Consider the following 12,266-nt stretch of genomic DNA (forward strand, 5'->3'; position numbering starts at 1 on the left):
CCCTTTACCCGCCCTTCCGATCGAGTCTTTCAGGGGTTCATTAGAACGTTGAGCCTCAGCGGCTCCCCGGCTACCGCAGAAGCTGTAAACAACATCATTTGTAAGCCAAATGCAGTGCAATACCGCAATCAGACATGTATTATATGAACTACTCACCGCAAAAGGAGTGTAAATAAAGAAATTAAGCAAAAGTACAGTCCACTGCTCACTTCGAATCACCACCTACTAAGTACTGATAACTCATTGAAGTCATCAGCATCTAATGTATGTCGATAATTATTACCACTCAACTTTTTTTATTGCAAATATTTGAATTTTGCTTTTTGTATTGGAATCAGCATTAAATTCTCTTTAAAATGATGTATAAGAGTTTACATTTTGTGAAACGTTACATTTTCTCTAAGCATACAAAGTTAGAAAGCATAAAAATTTTCGAAAGTGTCCACAATTTTTGGCTATCACTGTATCTAATTTCAAGGAGATATAAAATTTAGAACGTAGATATAAGATTTGAATCCTTTAAAAGTCAATTGGTAAAACAGTGTACCACTAAATCATTACATCTTCATTCCTCTCTTGCAGTTAATTTGTATAAACTCATCAGCCTGTATTCTCTCAGTTTCTGTAATGACATTTTATTTTTATTATAATCACTATTATTTATCAGTCACATTTGGCGATCAACTAGTTCACCAGGATTTTCGATCGCGTTTACTTTAATTTTAATCTTTTATGCATAACGTGATATTCAGGATCTTCCCAAGAAAACAGTTTCAAGCATTAAATTGCGATAGAAATTAAAGCTCAAAATTTCGCTTCAACATCAAACAAATGTTAGTTTTTTAGACTAGCACTTGCTCTATTTATTATGTGTATGATTGTATGAATTGTGTATATTTTGTTTATTGTGTAATAAAATCAAATCTTGTCACTGTGGACCTTAAAAATATAATTGTCCAATTCATTTGTTTTCTAACTTTCGCGATATTGTAATTTCATTTTCTTATTTGTTACGCAAGTATTAAAAGAATCTTTCTTTCCTAGCTATCAATAATAAAAGAAAATCAATCGATTAAATAATTAATGAAGCAATGATTAAGATTTGAATTTCAGAGTAACGTCGAAATCTATTGTTCAAAATTAAGCAATACATAAATGAAATAAAATAAAATTTTCCGAAATTCAGAAAAAGAAAATGTACTTTGTTTTTAAATTGATATCATTAAAAGGATAATTTGCTGAGATTTAAGGAGTGTAAAAAATCTTTCTTGAATTGTAACATTTTCAGAGTTATTGCTGGAAGGTGCCAAATTTTCGATAGTTAGAATTTAAAAAAAATCGTTTTGTGGTCAATATCTCTATCTCAAAATTATATATGTACCAAATTTGGCAAATCTAAGTCTGTCTTGTAGAACTCCACAATTCTCATTATTAGAAGAGACATAGATGATCCTCGCTTCTTGGCATCATTTTATTACTAAAGGGGTAAAAAAAAAGATTAGTCAAATCTACGTGTGATTAAAAGGGATAGATATACTGCCTTCTAATGATCTTCTTCCAAAAAACTTCAACTATCAAAGAGTATGCGAAATTTTGTTTAGGAAATAAAAATTTAAAAGCTAATTGAGATATGTTTTAGTTTCAATTTTGAAATGGAAATTTATATCAATACAAATGAAGACACAGTATCATCTTTCAAAACATGAAAATACAAGCATTTTATTCTACAATTCTATAAGACATAATATTTCAGAAATTATATGTAATGCAGACATTCTAATTTACAAACAATATCACAGAATGTACTTGTAAATCTAATTTTACAAGATCTTTTCATAGAGCTCCGAAAAAGCATTCACTCTAGGTGCTTCTTCTACAAATGGAATTTGAAAACCTCTTTTGAGGCAAGATAACAATTTTAAGCTTATCAGTAATTCGATTATTTTACGAACAAAAGTTAAAGGAATTTATTTAGTATTCTTTTAGTACTTATATGAACATGCAAAAGAGTTGATTTGTGAGCTAATAATGTTACAATGTACTTTAAGTATTTTAAATTCACAATTTAAATTTCAAAAACGATTTTAGAGGTTTACACCTCATGATATATACAAATTCCATAATATAAAATTATAATTCTGTGTCAGATCGATTTGAATAATACTTTTACACATCATAGTATAAAGAGCTAAACTAACAAAAAAATACATTGAACTGACATGTATCTTGAATCAATCAAAAAGACAACATGAAACAGCTACAAACATCAAACATTCAACAAATTCATGAAAATACCGTTGCAAAGAGAAGATGTGTTTTTTTAACATATATATTTTTTTTAAATTACAGCTAATTAAAAAAAAGAAATGGGGGGGATTAGAATTGAAATATATTTATGAAAAGTATCAATTCACAAGAATTGTCAGAAAATTAGGAAAATAATATGATTATTAAAATTGAATCTGTTTCCTAAAATAATTTATTAATCCTCATTTGAAAACTAGAACTGAATCGGTTTTTCTTGCCTTCATTTTTTATGTTTCAAGCATTTATTAATATTTTAGTTATCTTTTTCAAACTGAAATTTTATTTTCTTTTACTGTGCAACAAAAAAGACATTTATTACTTTTCAATACGATAGAGATTATGGGTGTTTTTTTAAGAATTAGAAATATATTCAAATAATAACCAATTTTTAATATCACAGGGTAATTAACTTATTTAAAAGTTATTAACTAATTAAATATTTTAATCATAAATATTTTAGAGGAATTTATTTAATTAAATATCAATATTTTAAGAAGTACTTGACTAATTTATTAGTAATTGTGAGAAATATTTGACTTATTAAATATTAATGACTTTGAGAAGACTTTAAATATCAATATTATCATAAAGTGTTTGAAAGAAAAAAAAGGTGAATAATAAAGAATTTCATAGAGGAAACGACGAGCATGCTTTCTTTTAAGTCAAAAGACGAATTCACACATATACAATTATGCTCTTAGAAATTAATTTTTTTTATATTTCAATTTTTAGTTAATTTATATATATATAATATTTACAATCTGAATAAAAGAATTTTTTAATGAATTTTTAATATACAACTCTTTTTTTCCACAAAATGCTATTAGTTTACCTTTAGCAATTTTTATAACTTTTTTTAAAGTTTGCTACTTTATAACATAAAAAGGCAAATAAAATCGCTATAATTCTCTCCTAGTTAGACCAATAACGTTCAGTAAACAAAAACACTGGTTTATTTAAAACATTTCAATTTATCACTCATGTTTCTTCCAGTACTTTATCTATGACCTATTTAGCTATTCCTTTCCAGTACAGTCATTTTTTTACTATTATATCCAGAGACTTTCAACAAGAAAATAATTTATAATATCCTAGAAAATATTTTTAATTTATCTAGAAGTAAATAACTTGTATATGAAATTTCATTAAAACAGATAACGTAGTATTCATAATTCTTTAGTGCATCGTATTAGAAATTTATGACACTGTGCATGTCAGTACAGATGAGCTTAATTTTCTATGGCACTATGGAAGCCCTTAAATATGTAGCAAGATTGAGAAGGGCAGTAGTTTCTAAGGCGAAGGTGCATTTTTTTTATTAACTGTATCAATAAAATTAATTTTGTACTAAGGAATTATTTTTAATTTAATATTGCAAGAAAAGATGCATAAAATAAAAGAATTTAGATATAGAAAAGTTTGTTTTGCAAGTAAGTAAAAAAAAACAAAAAAAAAACTATGATTTTAATTAACAGAGAGTTTCAAAATTACATTTAAAATAGTGAGCTCAGCATAAGGTTGTTTCATAACAGTGAAAAATCATCACAATATTTTTGTCATGACAGAAAAAGCTAATACAAGATCCCACCAATACTTGAAATTATGATCGCTTTATAAATAATGCACAAATGTAAGTATTTCACATCTTGAAAATGTCCTCAAATATCAATGACAACTAACAAATCTTAAGAAAAAACAACTTGTATATAAAAATTCTATGCAAATCTTGGAAAAATTGTACAATATGTGCTGAAATACAACTAGCGTTTTCTGAGGATTAGAGACTACATATATCATTCAAGAAGAAAAAGGTAATAATGTCTAAGAGCAAGCTAAAAATTAACATGAATTTAAAAAATGAAATATTTACATGAAATATCTGAAAGAACTACCTTGTAATGGTAGTAACTACACATATATACATACAACAATAAACCACTAATACATTTTAAACCTCAATTTGGTAAAAAGTATATTCTTTAGGGCTTTCTACGATTAAATAAATTATTTTAAATATTTCAAACAACCCAGGCGGCACAATATGCTATTTGATATTGCATGATATTATACAATTTGATGTTGCGAATATTTTACGATATTGTACAATATCTGTGTGCTACTTGGGAATTAGCTTTGAATGGAAACGAAAAAGCGCCTTATGTTTTCACGCAAGGATATCTGATCAGTTTTTGTAGCCTAACTACCTTATTAAAGACAATTAATGATTTCAAAATACATTAAGTAGCAATACTTTGGCATCTATGGAACAGTCATCTTTTAGATGAATTTTGTTGAGCGTTTTGTGAATGTTTGGATGAAGGAAATGTTCGTCTGTCCACTGGACCGCTAAAGCTCAAGGACCTTTCAAAGAGGGCAGCTCTGTCCCGCACACGTTTGGGCGGCCCGTATGCTTGACTAGAATCAGTTGACTCTTTACCGTTACTCAAATTTTTACTTGATGTCTTTGGCACATTCTGAGAATAATCAGTTTGGGTGGGAATGATTTTTGCGTGAGATCTGTCATCATCCAGTTTCAATGAGGATGTTTGTTTTCCAGTAACAAAGGATAGCCTACAAGTTGGTGGTGGAACTGACTTGGGTCTCTGCCTTGTTGGAGCGTGTCTTTTTCTGTTTACAGGTGGAGAACGAGAGTAGTGATTTGAGCTATTATCTTGAGCAAAGGAAGAAGTGTCGTTTCCATTGTCTTGAGGCAATCCTCTTTGGAAAAACTCATACCTCATTTGCTGAGTTAACTTGTTAGCTCTGTTAAAAGTTTCCTTGAAGCTTGAGAATGAATTCGAAGGAGTTTCGGAATCAGGGCAATTGCCATCAAGATTATCTCTCCCATTCTGTAAGGAATTCGATAAAGTTTTTGATTCCATTGATTGAGACATTCGCGACCGGTCAGGAACAGTACTTTCTCGAAGAATATTAGAAAAACTTTTAGATGTAGAATTAATAGTCAGATTGTCAGAAGATAGGAAAGCAGTTCTAGAATTACCAACTCTTGATTGATGATCGTACTGACCACTAGTCCAACTATTGCATTCTCCCGAGTCATAATGCGTATTACTGCTATCAATTCCATTTTTATGAGATTCAGTCTGAGTCTGATTTAAAGTAGCACTTTTAGGATGAGGAAATCGAATAATACATTCAGTTTGAAAAATATGTTCCTTCGAACGTGAACGCTGATTGTCTTTTGAACTTTGTAGATTATATTCGAAATCAGAAGCAAAGCTTTTAGATGATGACAATGGATAGTTATGATTAATTACCTGGACATTAGAAAATACACCTGTACATGACTGTTTGGGTGAAGAATTTATAGCATCTGAATTTAATTTTTGAGTATTATCATCAAATCTTTTATTTCCTTCAAATTTTGATAAAAGTTCTTTGACTGATGGCTTATTGTCCATTCTAACATAACGTGAATAGCTAGGTAAACTATCATGGGATTTCTTAGTATCCACATTTCCTTTCAAAACTTTTATTAAATCATCGGATTCTATCTTCTTTTTCTCATTATCAAACGATTTAATGGGAAATTTTTGGAATTCCACAACATCAACGAATTTCTTTTCACTTTTATTTTTATTGCGGTTCAAATCAGTAGCAGCAGGAGATTCGACTTTATGTTTCTGTCTCTCTGCTTTTATTTGTTCCATTTCAAGCTTCATTTGACGATCCCGCACAATAAGTCGTCCTATTTCAGATTCGAACTTTCTTTTCGAATCTTCGATTGGAGATATCGGTGATATTTTATCACTACAGCTCTTCTTTTTATGAGAATCTACAAAGTCACTGTTAGCTTTAAAAAGTTCTTGGCCGAAGCTTCCGGATACAGCTATTCCAGAAACAAATTTTGCACAGATTTCATGAACTTCTGTCTTGCTTCTTTCCATAGACCTTGCGCAAGGATATTTAGAGGATGACTTCATTTCAGATACCAACTCTGAAGCTAAATCAGAGTCTTTTTTCACATGACCATTCATATTTTCTGTTTTATCGACAAAACTAGCCGGAGGTGACAATATAATATCATTGACAAATCCTCCCTCAAGGTCTATTTCTTTTTGTGGCGTTTGAGCCTCAAAGCTCATAATCGTTGAAATATTCAATGAAGAGTCTTGCTTGGTTTCCGAAGATCCATTATTTACATTAGTGTCCATATCAATATAAAGTTGTTGCGTTTGATTCACTAATTGGTCATCAGTGTTCTGTTCTGGATGGTCTTCACATATAACCAAGTCTTTGTAAGATTCATCTAATACCAATTCATTCCCAGTGGCTTTAGCATCTTTTCCTTGTGATTTATTGGCAATTTCTTCTTCAAAATCTTTTCCCATTATTTCTTTATTTACATCATCATTGTTCTCTGAGTCACCACTGCTAGGAATTTCACTGACGTAATCACCTGTTGGGGATTCAGGAGTAGTTAAAGAACCATCATGTGCAATTAAACTGATCCCCGACTGTTTTTCGGTATTTTCTGTAGTACCGAAAGATAAGACTTGCCCCTGCGAATCAAAGGACATTAAGTGAGAGAGATTCACAGATTCGGACAGGGTTGCTTCCATTGAAAAATCCATCAAATTATCTGAATCCTCAATCGCACTTGTGGGTGTCATATCAACAGTATTATCATCTTGTTCTTGGGACTCTTCACTCATTTCCTTCTCTGGCAAACTTCGGTGAACTTCAGCAGTCACAACATCTATCTCGTGAGTGTCATGAAGAAAGCTACTAGAAATGTTCAATGAGTTTCTTGATTGAACTGAATTATTTAATGAAGGCACTGGAATTGTACTTTCTTGCAGCAAAGAAGCGTGCTGAGAATCTAACAAAGGTTCATGGTCATCGTGACCTTTTGGACCTTGAGAAATATCAAAATTATCTTGGGAATGTAACTCCTTTTGAGCAGTTGCAAGCAAGCTGGAGTTTTTATCTCTCTTAAATTCATCTTTCTTTTTCTCCGTCGGCGGAGAACTCAGAGTATGATACAAACGTTTTAAGCTCAGTTTTTGAAGTTTAGGACTTGAAGCTTCACTTTCAAAACTAATCAGTTTCTGCTTTTGAGCAGTTTTACTTCTCTTAGAAGGAGAATCATTGGAACTTAAAGAATCACATTCATCTTTCAAAGCAGTACTGTGTAAAATTAGATTCCCGCTGGAATCTTTGAAATCTGATGAAATCAGGCTGTCATTTGCCTTGTCATCGATTTCTGATTCTGTGTCAGCCGTGAATTCTATATTACGTTCAAAATATGAATCATGAGAAATAGAACGAATATGTTTCTGATAGGCAGACGTTTTCGAAGGAGTAGAAGTTTGTACACTGCCTTCTTTGGAAGCATCTGAAGCAAAATCTTGAGGAGATAAGGGTGCTTCTTCTGAAAAATATATATATATATAAATCAGTTTATATCTGCATGCCAAAAAAATATGGAAACTAGTTTCCATTTACATGAAAAATACATAAATAAATATGAAAATCCGTTTCCAATTGCATGCACTAATACTTTTAAAGAAATTACGATGTTCAGTAATTTTACAGATTTAATTTATATGAAAACTTTTGTTATATTTTTTGTAGCACGGTTATTCCTAATAGCAAAAATAGATTTAAAAATTAATTTTTTCCAGAGTAGTTTAAATTTGTATATTCTCTGTGAATATTAATTGTATAAAATTCATTAATGCAGAATAAAATATATTAATCTTCCTTCCATAGATTAGTCATTATCGAAACATATGACGCATCAAATTTTCTGCCATCAGTAGCAAAGGAATGGAGATTGCAGACTTAAATCCAGACTCTCTGCCTTCAGAATTGCCCTAACATCTATTTTCATTGAGGGTTCATGTTTGTGATGTAAACCATACAATCACTTTATAATTTCCAAATAGCAGAACAATGATAAAATTTAATGTTACTTGCATATTATTTAACTACATTTGAGGCATTATTTTATATTTCAACATATGATAATTATGTTTTGCAATAAATCTGAAATAAATATGTAATTAAAAAGAATAAACACTTCTAAACATTCATAAAAAAATTGAACGTTTCTCTTCAATTTCATTTTTTTTCAATTAGTAAAGGTAAAATATTACAAAAGAATAACAGAATTTCAAATATAAACAGCAATAAATAATAATACTGACCTAATGGTGAAAATGTATATTTTGATGATTGTTGTGATGAATCTTCATTTAAAGGAAATAAATTTTCAGCACTTTTCACAGTTCTTAGTTTCTTTGTGTTGGTGTGAGAAACATCAGATTCGGTTACAGCCTTGTCCTGTAATAAAAGCAATATTAAAAGTAGTTATTTATATAGTTATGGCAAAAAAAAAATGCAAGCATTATTAAAATTATAAAATTATTTCATCTCCAATAAAATTAGCTCAAATTCTTAATTTCATGAGAAACTAAAAATAGGCTTTCAGAGTTCTAGATACAACTATATACAATAATTGCACTAACACATTTTTAAGAAGTTTAAATTCTTCGTGTATCATCATATTTGAGAAATTTTTGAAACAAAAATACATGTTTAAAATATGATTTAAACAACTTTTTAAAATTGTTCTCACAAGTATTTACCTAATTATTATTTAAATTTTAAGAAGAATAAAGTGGATAATAAATTTTGGTGGAATGTCTGTTGCAAAAAAATACCCCCTGTGCCCTCTTAAACAGATTCAAAACGAGATTGTTTATCCCCTCCTTCACAATATTTTTATTTATTTATTGTAGTTTCAAAAATTGATATTAGAATTAATACAAATCGGTATCGGATGTTAATACTATGCATTGAGACTAAATCTATTCGATTACTAAAAAATACTTTGATTAATGCTTTGATCAAATCAAAAATTTAGATAATATTATTAGAACTTTGAGGAAATTATTTAAAACAAAAAAAGGAAGTTGTAATTCAATTTTTTAAAAAAAATTGTTGTCTACATGAAAGATATATTTATGTGGCAATTGATATAAGAAATATAACGGTCGAAATCATTTGTTGCTATTGTCCTTTGCGCATGTCTGCAGAGTTGTTCTTACTTAAATAATCACCTTTAAGATTGTGTTTATCTCTTTTTCTTTCATTTTTTAGAACTGGTTATTAACCACATTATGTTTTTTAAGACTGTGCTAGTCTCTTTTTTCTTTCTTTCTTTTTTTTTTTTTTTTTACTTTTTTCTTTTCAATTTTTAGAACTGACTATTAACCGCATTAAGTTTTATACTCTCGATTTTAAATTCAAATTAATTTCCTATTATGTAAAATCAATTTGTTTAGTCAATTAATTATTTTCATTGAATTCTTTAGTATTTGTTTGGAGAAACGATGGAGGGTTCATTTACTATTAAATCTAAAATTATACCAACATGTTATTGTATTCAGTTCACTAAATTTGTTTGTATCTACATAATTCGGTGATATTTATTGAAATAGGTTGGCAACACTTGAGAACGATGCTCAAACAAAATATATATTGTGTTCGTCAGAATTTTTTAAAAAATAAAATGATAATTAAATTTTTTTCTCATTGACCATGATTTTAATAGATTTAGTTTCACGATTGTCATCAATATGAAGAGGAAAATGGGATCTGCAGATTGAAAATAAGTTAAATTCCATCAAGCCATCCATTAGTTTGGGGCCTATGATGCCTATATAAGAACTCGATGTTAAACTGATTCGTCTCCGTATAGGAAGCACACGTTTTACTCATTAATATCTCATTTTTTTTTTGAGAAAGCTCACCTATATGCACATATGTCAGATCTTTTTAGTATTAAACAGATTTTAATGAAATTTTCTCGTTTAACACTCACAGAATTAATTTTTTTTTTTTAAATCATCGACTTTCATTTTATCACTTGATGGAGGAAATGTACCACTTAAATATTTTCAAATTCTTAAAAGCTATTGGCTTTTTTACATACATTTAATACATTTTTGTGTATTTTTAATTTGTGTGACAGATTAAAAAAACATTATTATTTTTTTTTATTTTATACTTATGTTTTCAATCATCATTGCTTATTTTAAATTTCTGAATTTTATATATTCATTGTAATTTAATCAATTAACGAATTCTCTTACCAAAGTCGATGGATTTTGTACTTTAATTAATGAATTATTTTTATTTAGTATGATTCTTGACCATATGCTTGGTGCAGCATGGTCAAACACGGCCTTGAAAAAAATCCAACACAATAACATCAACAACTCAGATTTCAATGCACATAAAATATAAAATATTTTGCTTCGAAAATTTTTAATTGTTGCTCGATATATCATTTGTTCAAAATTATTTGAATTCATTTGCTACAATTGGACCAGGAATTTAAGATTAATTATTCAGGATTTTAAAATCAGTTTTTAAGATATGATAATCAATTTCACAACAAGACCAAGTTTTTTTTAACAAAATCAAAACTCTTTATTAATACGACATTATTAAAATAAAAGTAATTACGTTTCCCTGAGAAAACCGACCTGCAAGACCAGTGGTGAGTGCTCCGAGAAGATAGGACTCCCAATCTTTGGTCTTTCACTCCGCGGGCGGCGATTCTTTCGTCTTCCGCTCGTCGTCTGCCAGCCCCTGGAGAAGAAGGACTTCCATCCTGAAGGAGATTTCTTGCTCTTCCCCACAGATCTTCGCCTGCATGCAAAATGGGAATTAATAAATAAATAAAATCAGAATGTATTTACTTAAATAAGCAGGCAGCTACATTTTGTTTTGACTTATCATTATTTAAAAGCATTTTATAAATATTTCATTAAACTAAAGTATAATAGTAAAAACAGAGACAAACAATATCTTAAAATTATTCCAATAAAATAATGGTATTCAATGCTTTCTATGATTACGTTTTACACTGTTTACAGCAAATGAACTGCTGAAAAATGTCCAACTCTTTGAGACAAACAATATTTCAAAAATATTCCAATATACTTAAAATAATGACATTTAATACGTTTTTGATTATGTTTTACATTTTTTACAATAAATGTACTGCTGAAAAATATCTCACTCTTCTACGACTAAAACTGCCCTAGTTATACAATATTGAATATCATAAGTCAATCAATGGCCGTCTTGAGCAAGTATCACATATTAAATGCCATATTTTCGAAGAATCAGCCATTGAAATGATTTAAAATTGTTTAAACTAATTAAATTCAAAACTTTATCAGTTGGGAAGTTTTAGTAGCAGAAGAGAGAGACACCCCTCCCCCTAAAATGTTAATGTCAAGAAAGGTTCATTAATTACTATTAATCGGAGGAATTAAAAATAGAAACTTTGTAATTATTATAACAGTAAAATATAAACTTTGTAATTATTATAACAGTACATTAACTAACTGAAAAAGTATAATTTTTTTTCATACTTTTGATTGTTTAGAATTTAATTATTGGATCATGAAGAGAGTGAATGTCTAGTACGCATTTGAGTAGAGTAAAAGCAAAACAATACTCATACAAGTTTTAAAAGACAGACGCAAATTTCTATATATATATTTTTTAAATGAACAAACAAAATTTTAATAAATAATTTTGATTATTACTAATTTAATGCAACTAAAATAATTCATTTAAAAGAAAACATTTAACACTTTAAAGAGTATTTTACTAAATAATATTGTTAACAGTAAATAAATTTTAAAATTATGAATTTATCATAAAAATAAGAAAATTAAACATTACAATTTTTGAGAACAAATCATACATTTCTTATCTTTTCGATTTATGTGCATAAAAAAAGATGTTTAATCAGAAAACTTTTAATTATTGAGTGATACGTTGATTATCTGTGCAGTAAGTAAGCATTATCAAGAGTTAAGTTCACTGAATGTTTCTTTATCAGTGTTTTGAGAACCAGCATAAATTATTTCATTAAAAGAGGATATAATAATTGCTCAATATTTTTCTTC

General features: G+C 28.9%; 1 protein-coding gene across 7 annotated transcripts in view; it reads right to left on the reverse strand.

The window, feature by feature from the left end:
- Window positions 1-1,722: 1,722 nt before the first annotated feature.
- The window catches only part of LOC129956526 (uncharacterized), a 232,153-nt gene continuing 221,609 nt past the window's right edge, over window positions 1,723-12,266 (reverse strand). For all 7 annotated transcript variants that reach the window (XM_056068458.1, XM_056068452.1, XM_056068472.1 and 4 more), the window contains 3 exons: window positions 10,827-10,992; window positions 8,481-8,616; window positions 1,723-7,702 (listed from right to left, as the gene is read on the reverse strand). In XM_056068458.1, coding sequence (XP_055924433.1) covers window positions 4,578-7,702; window positions 8,481-8,616; window positions 10,827-10,992 — 3,427 coding nt within the window. In that variant the 3' untranslated portion in view covers window positions 1,723-4,577. The remainder of the gene's footprint in view (window positions 7,703-8,480; window positions 8,617-10,826; window positions 10,993-12,266) is intronic.

Source organism: Argiope bruennichi, chromosome 2 (genome assembly GCF_947563725.1).
Source record: "Argiope bruennichi chromosome 2, qqArgBrue1.1, whole genome shotgun sequence".
Lineage (NCBI taxonomy): Eukaryota > Metazoa > Arthropoda > Arachnida > Araneae > Araneidae > Argiope > Argiope bruennichi.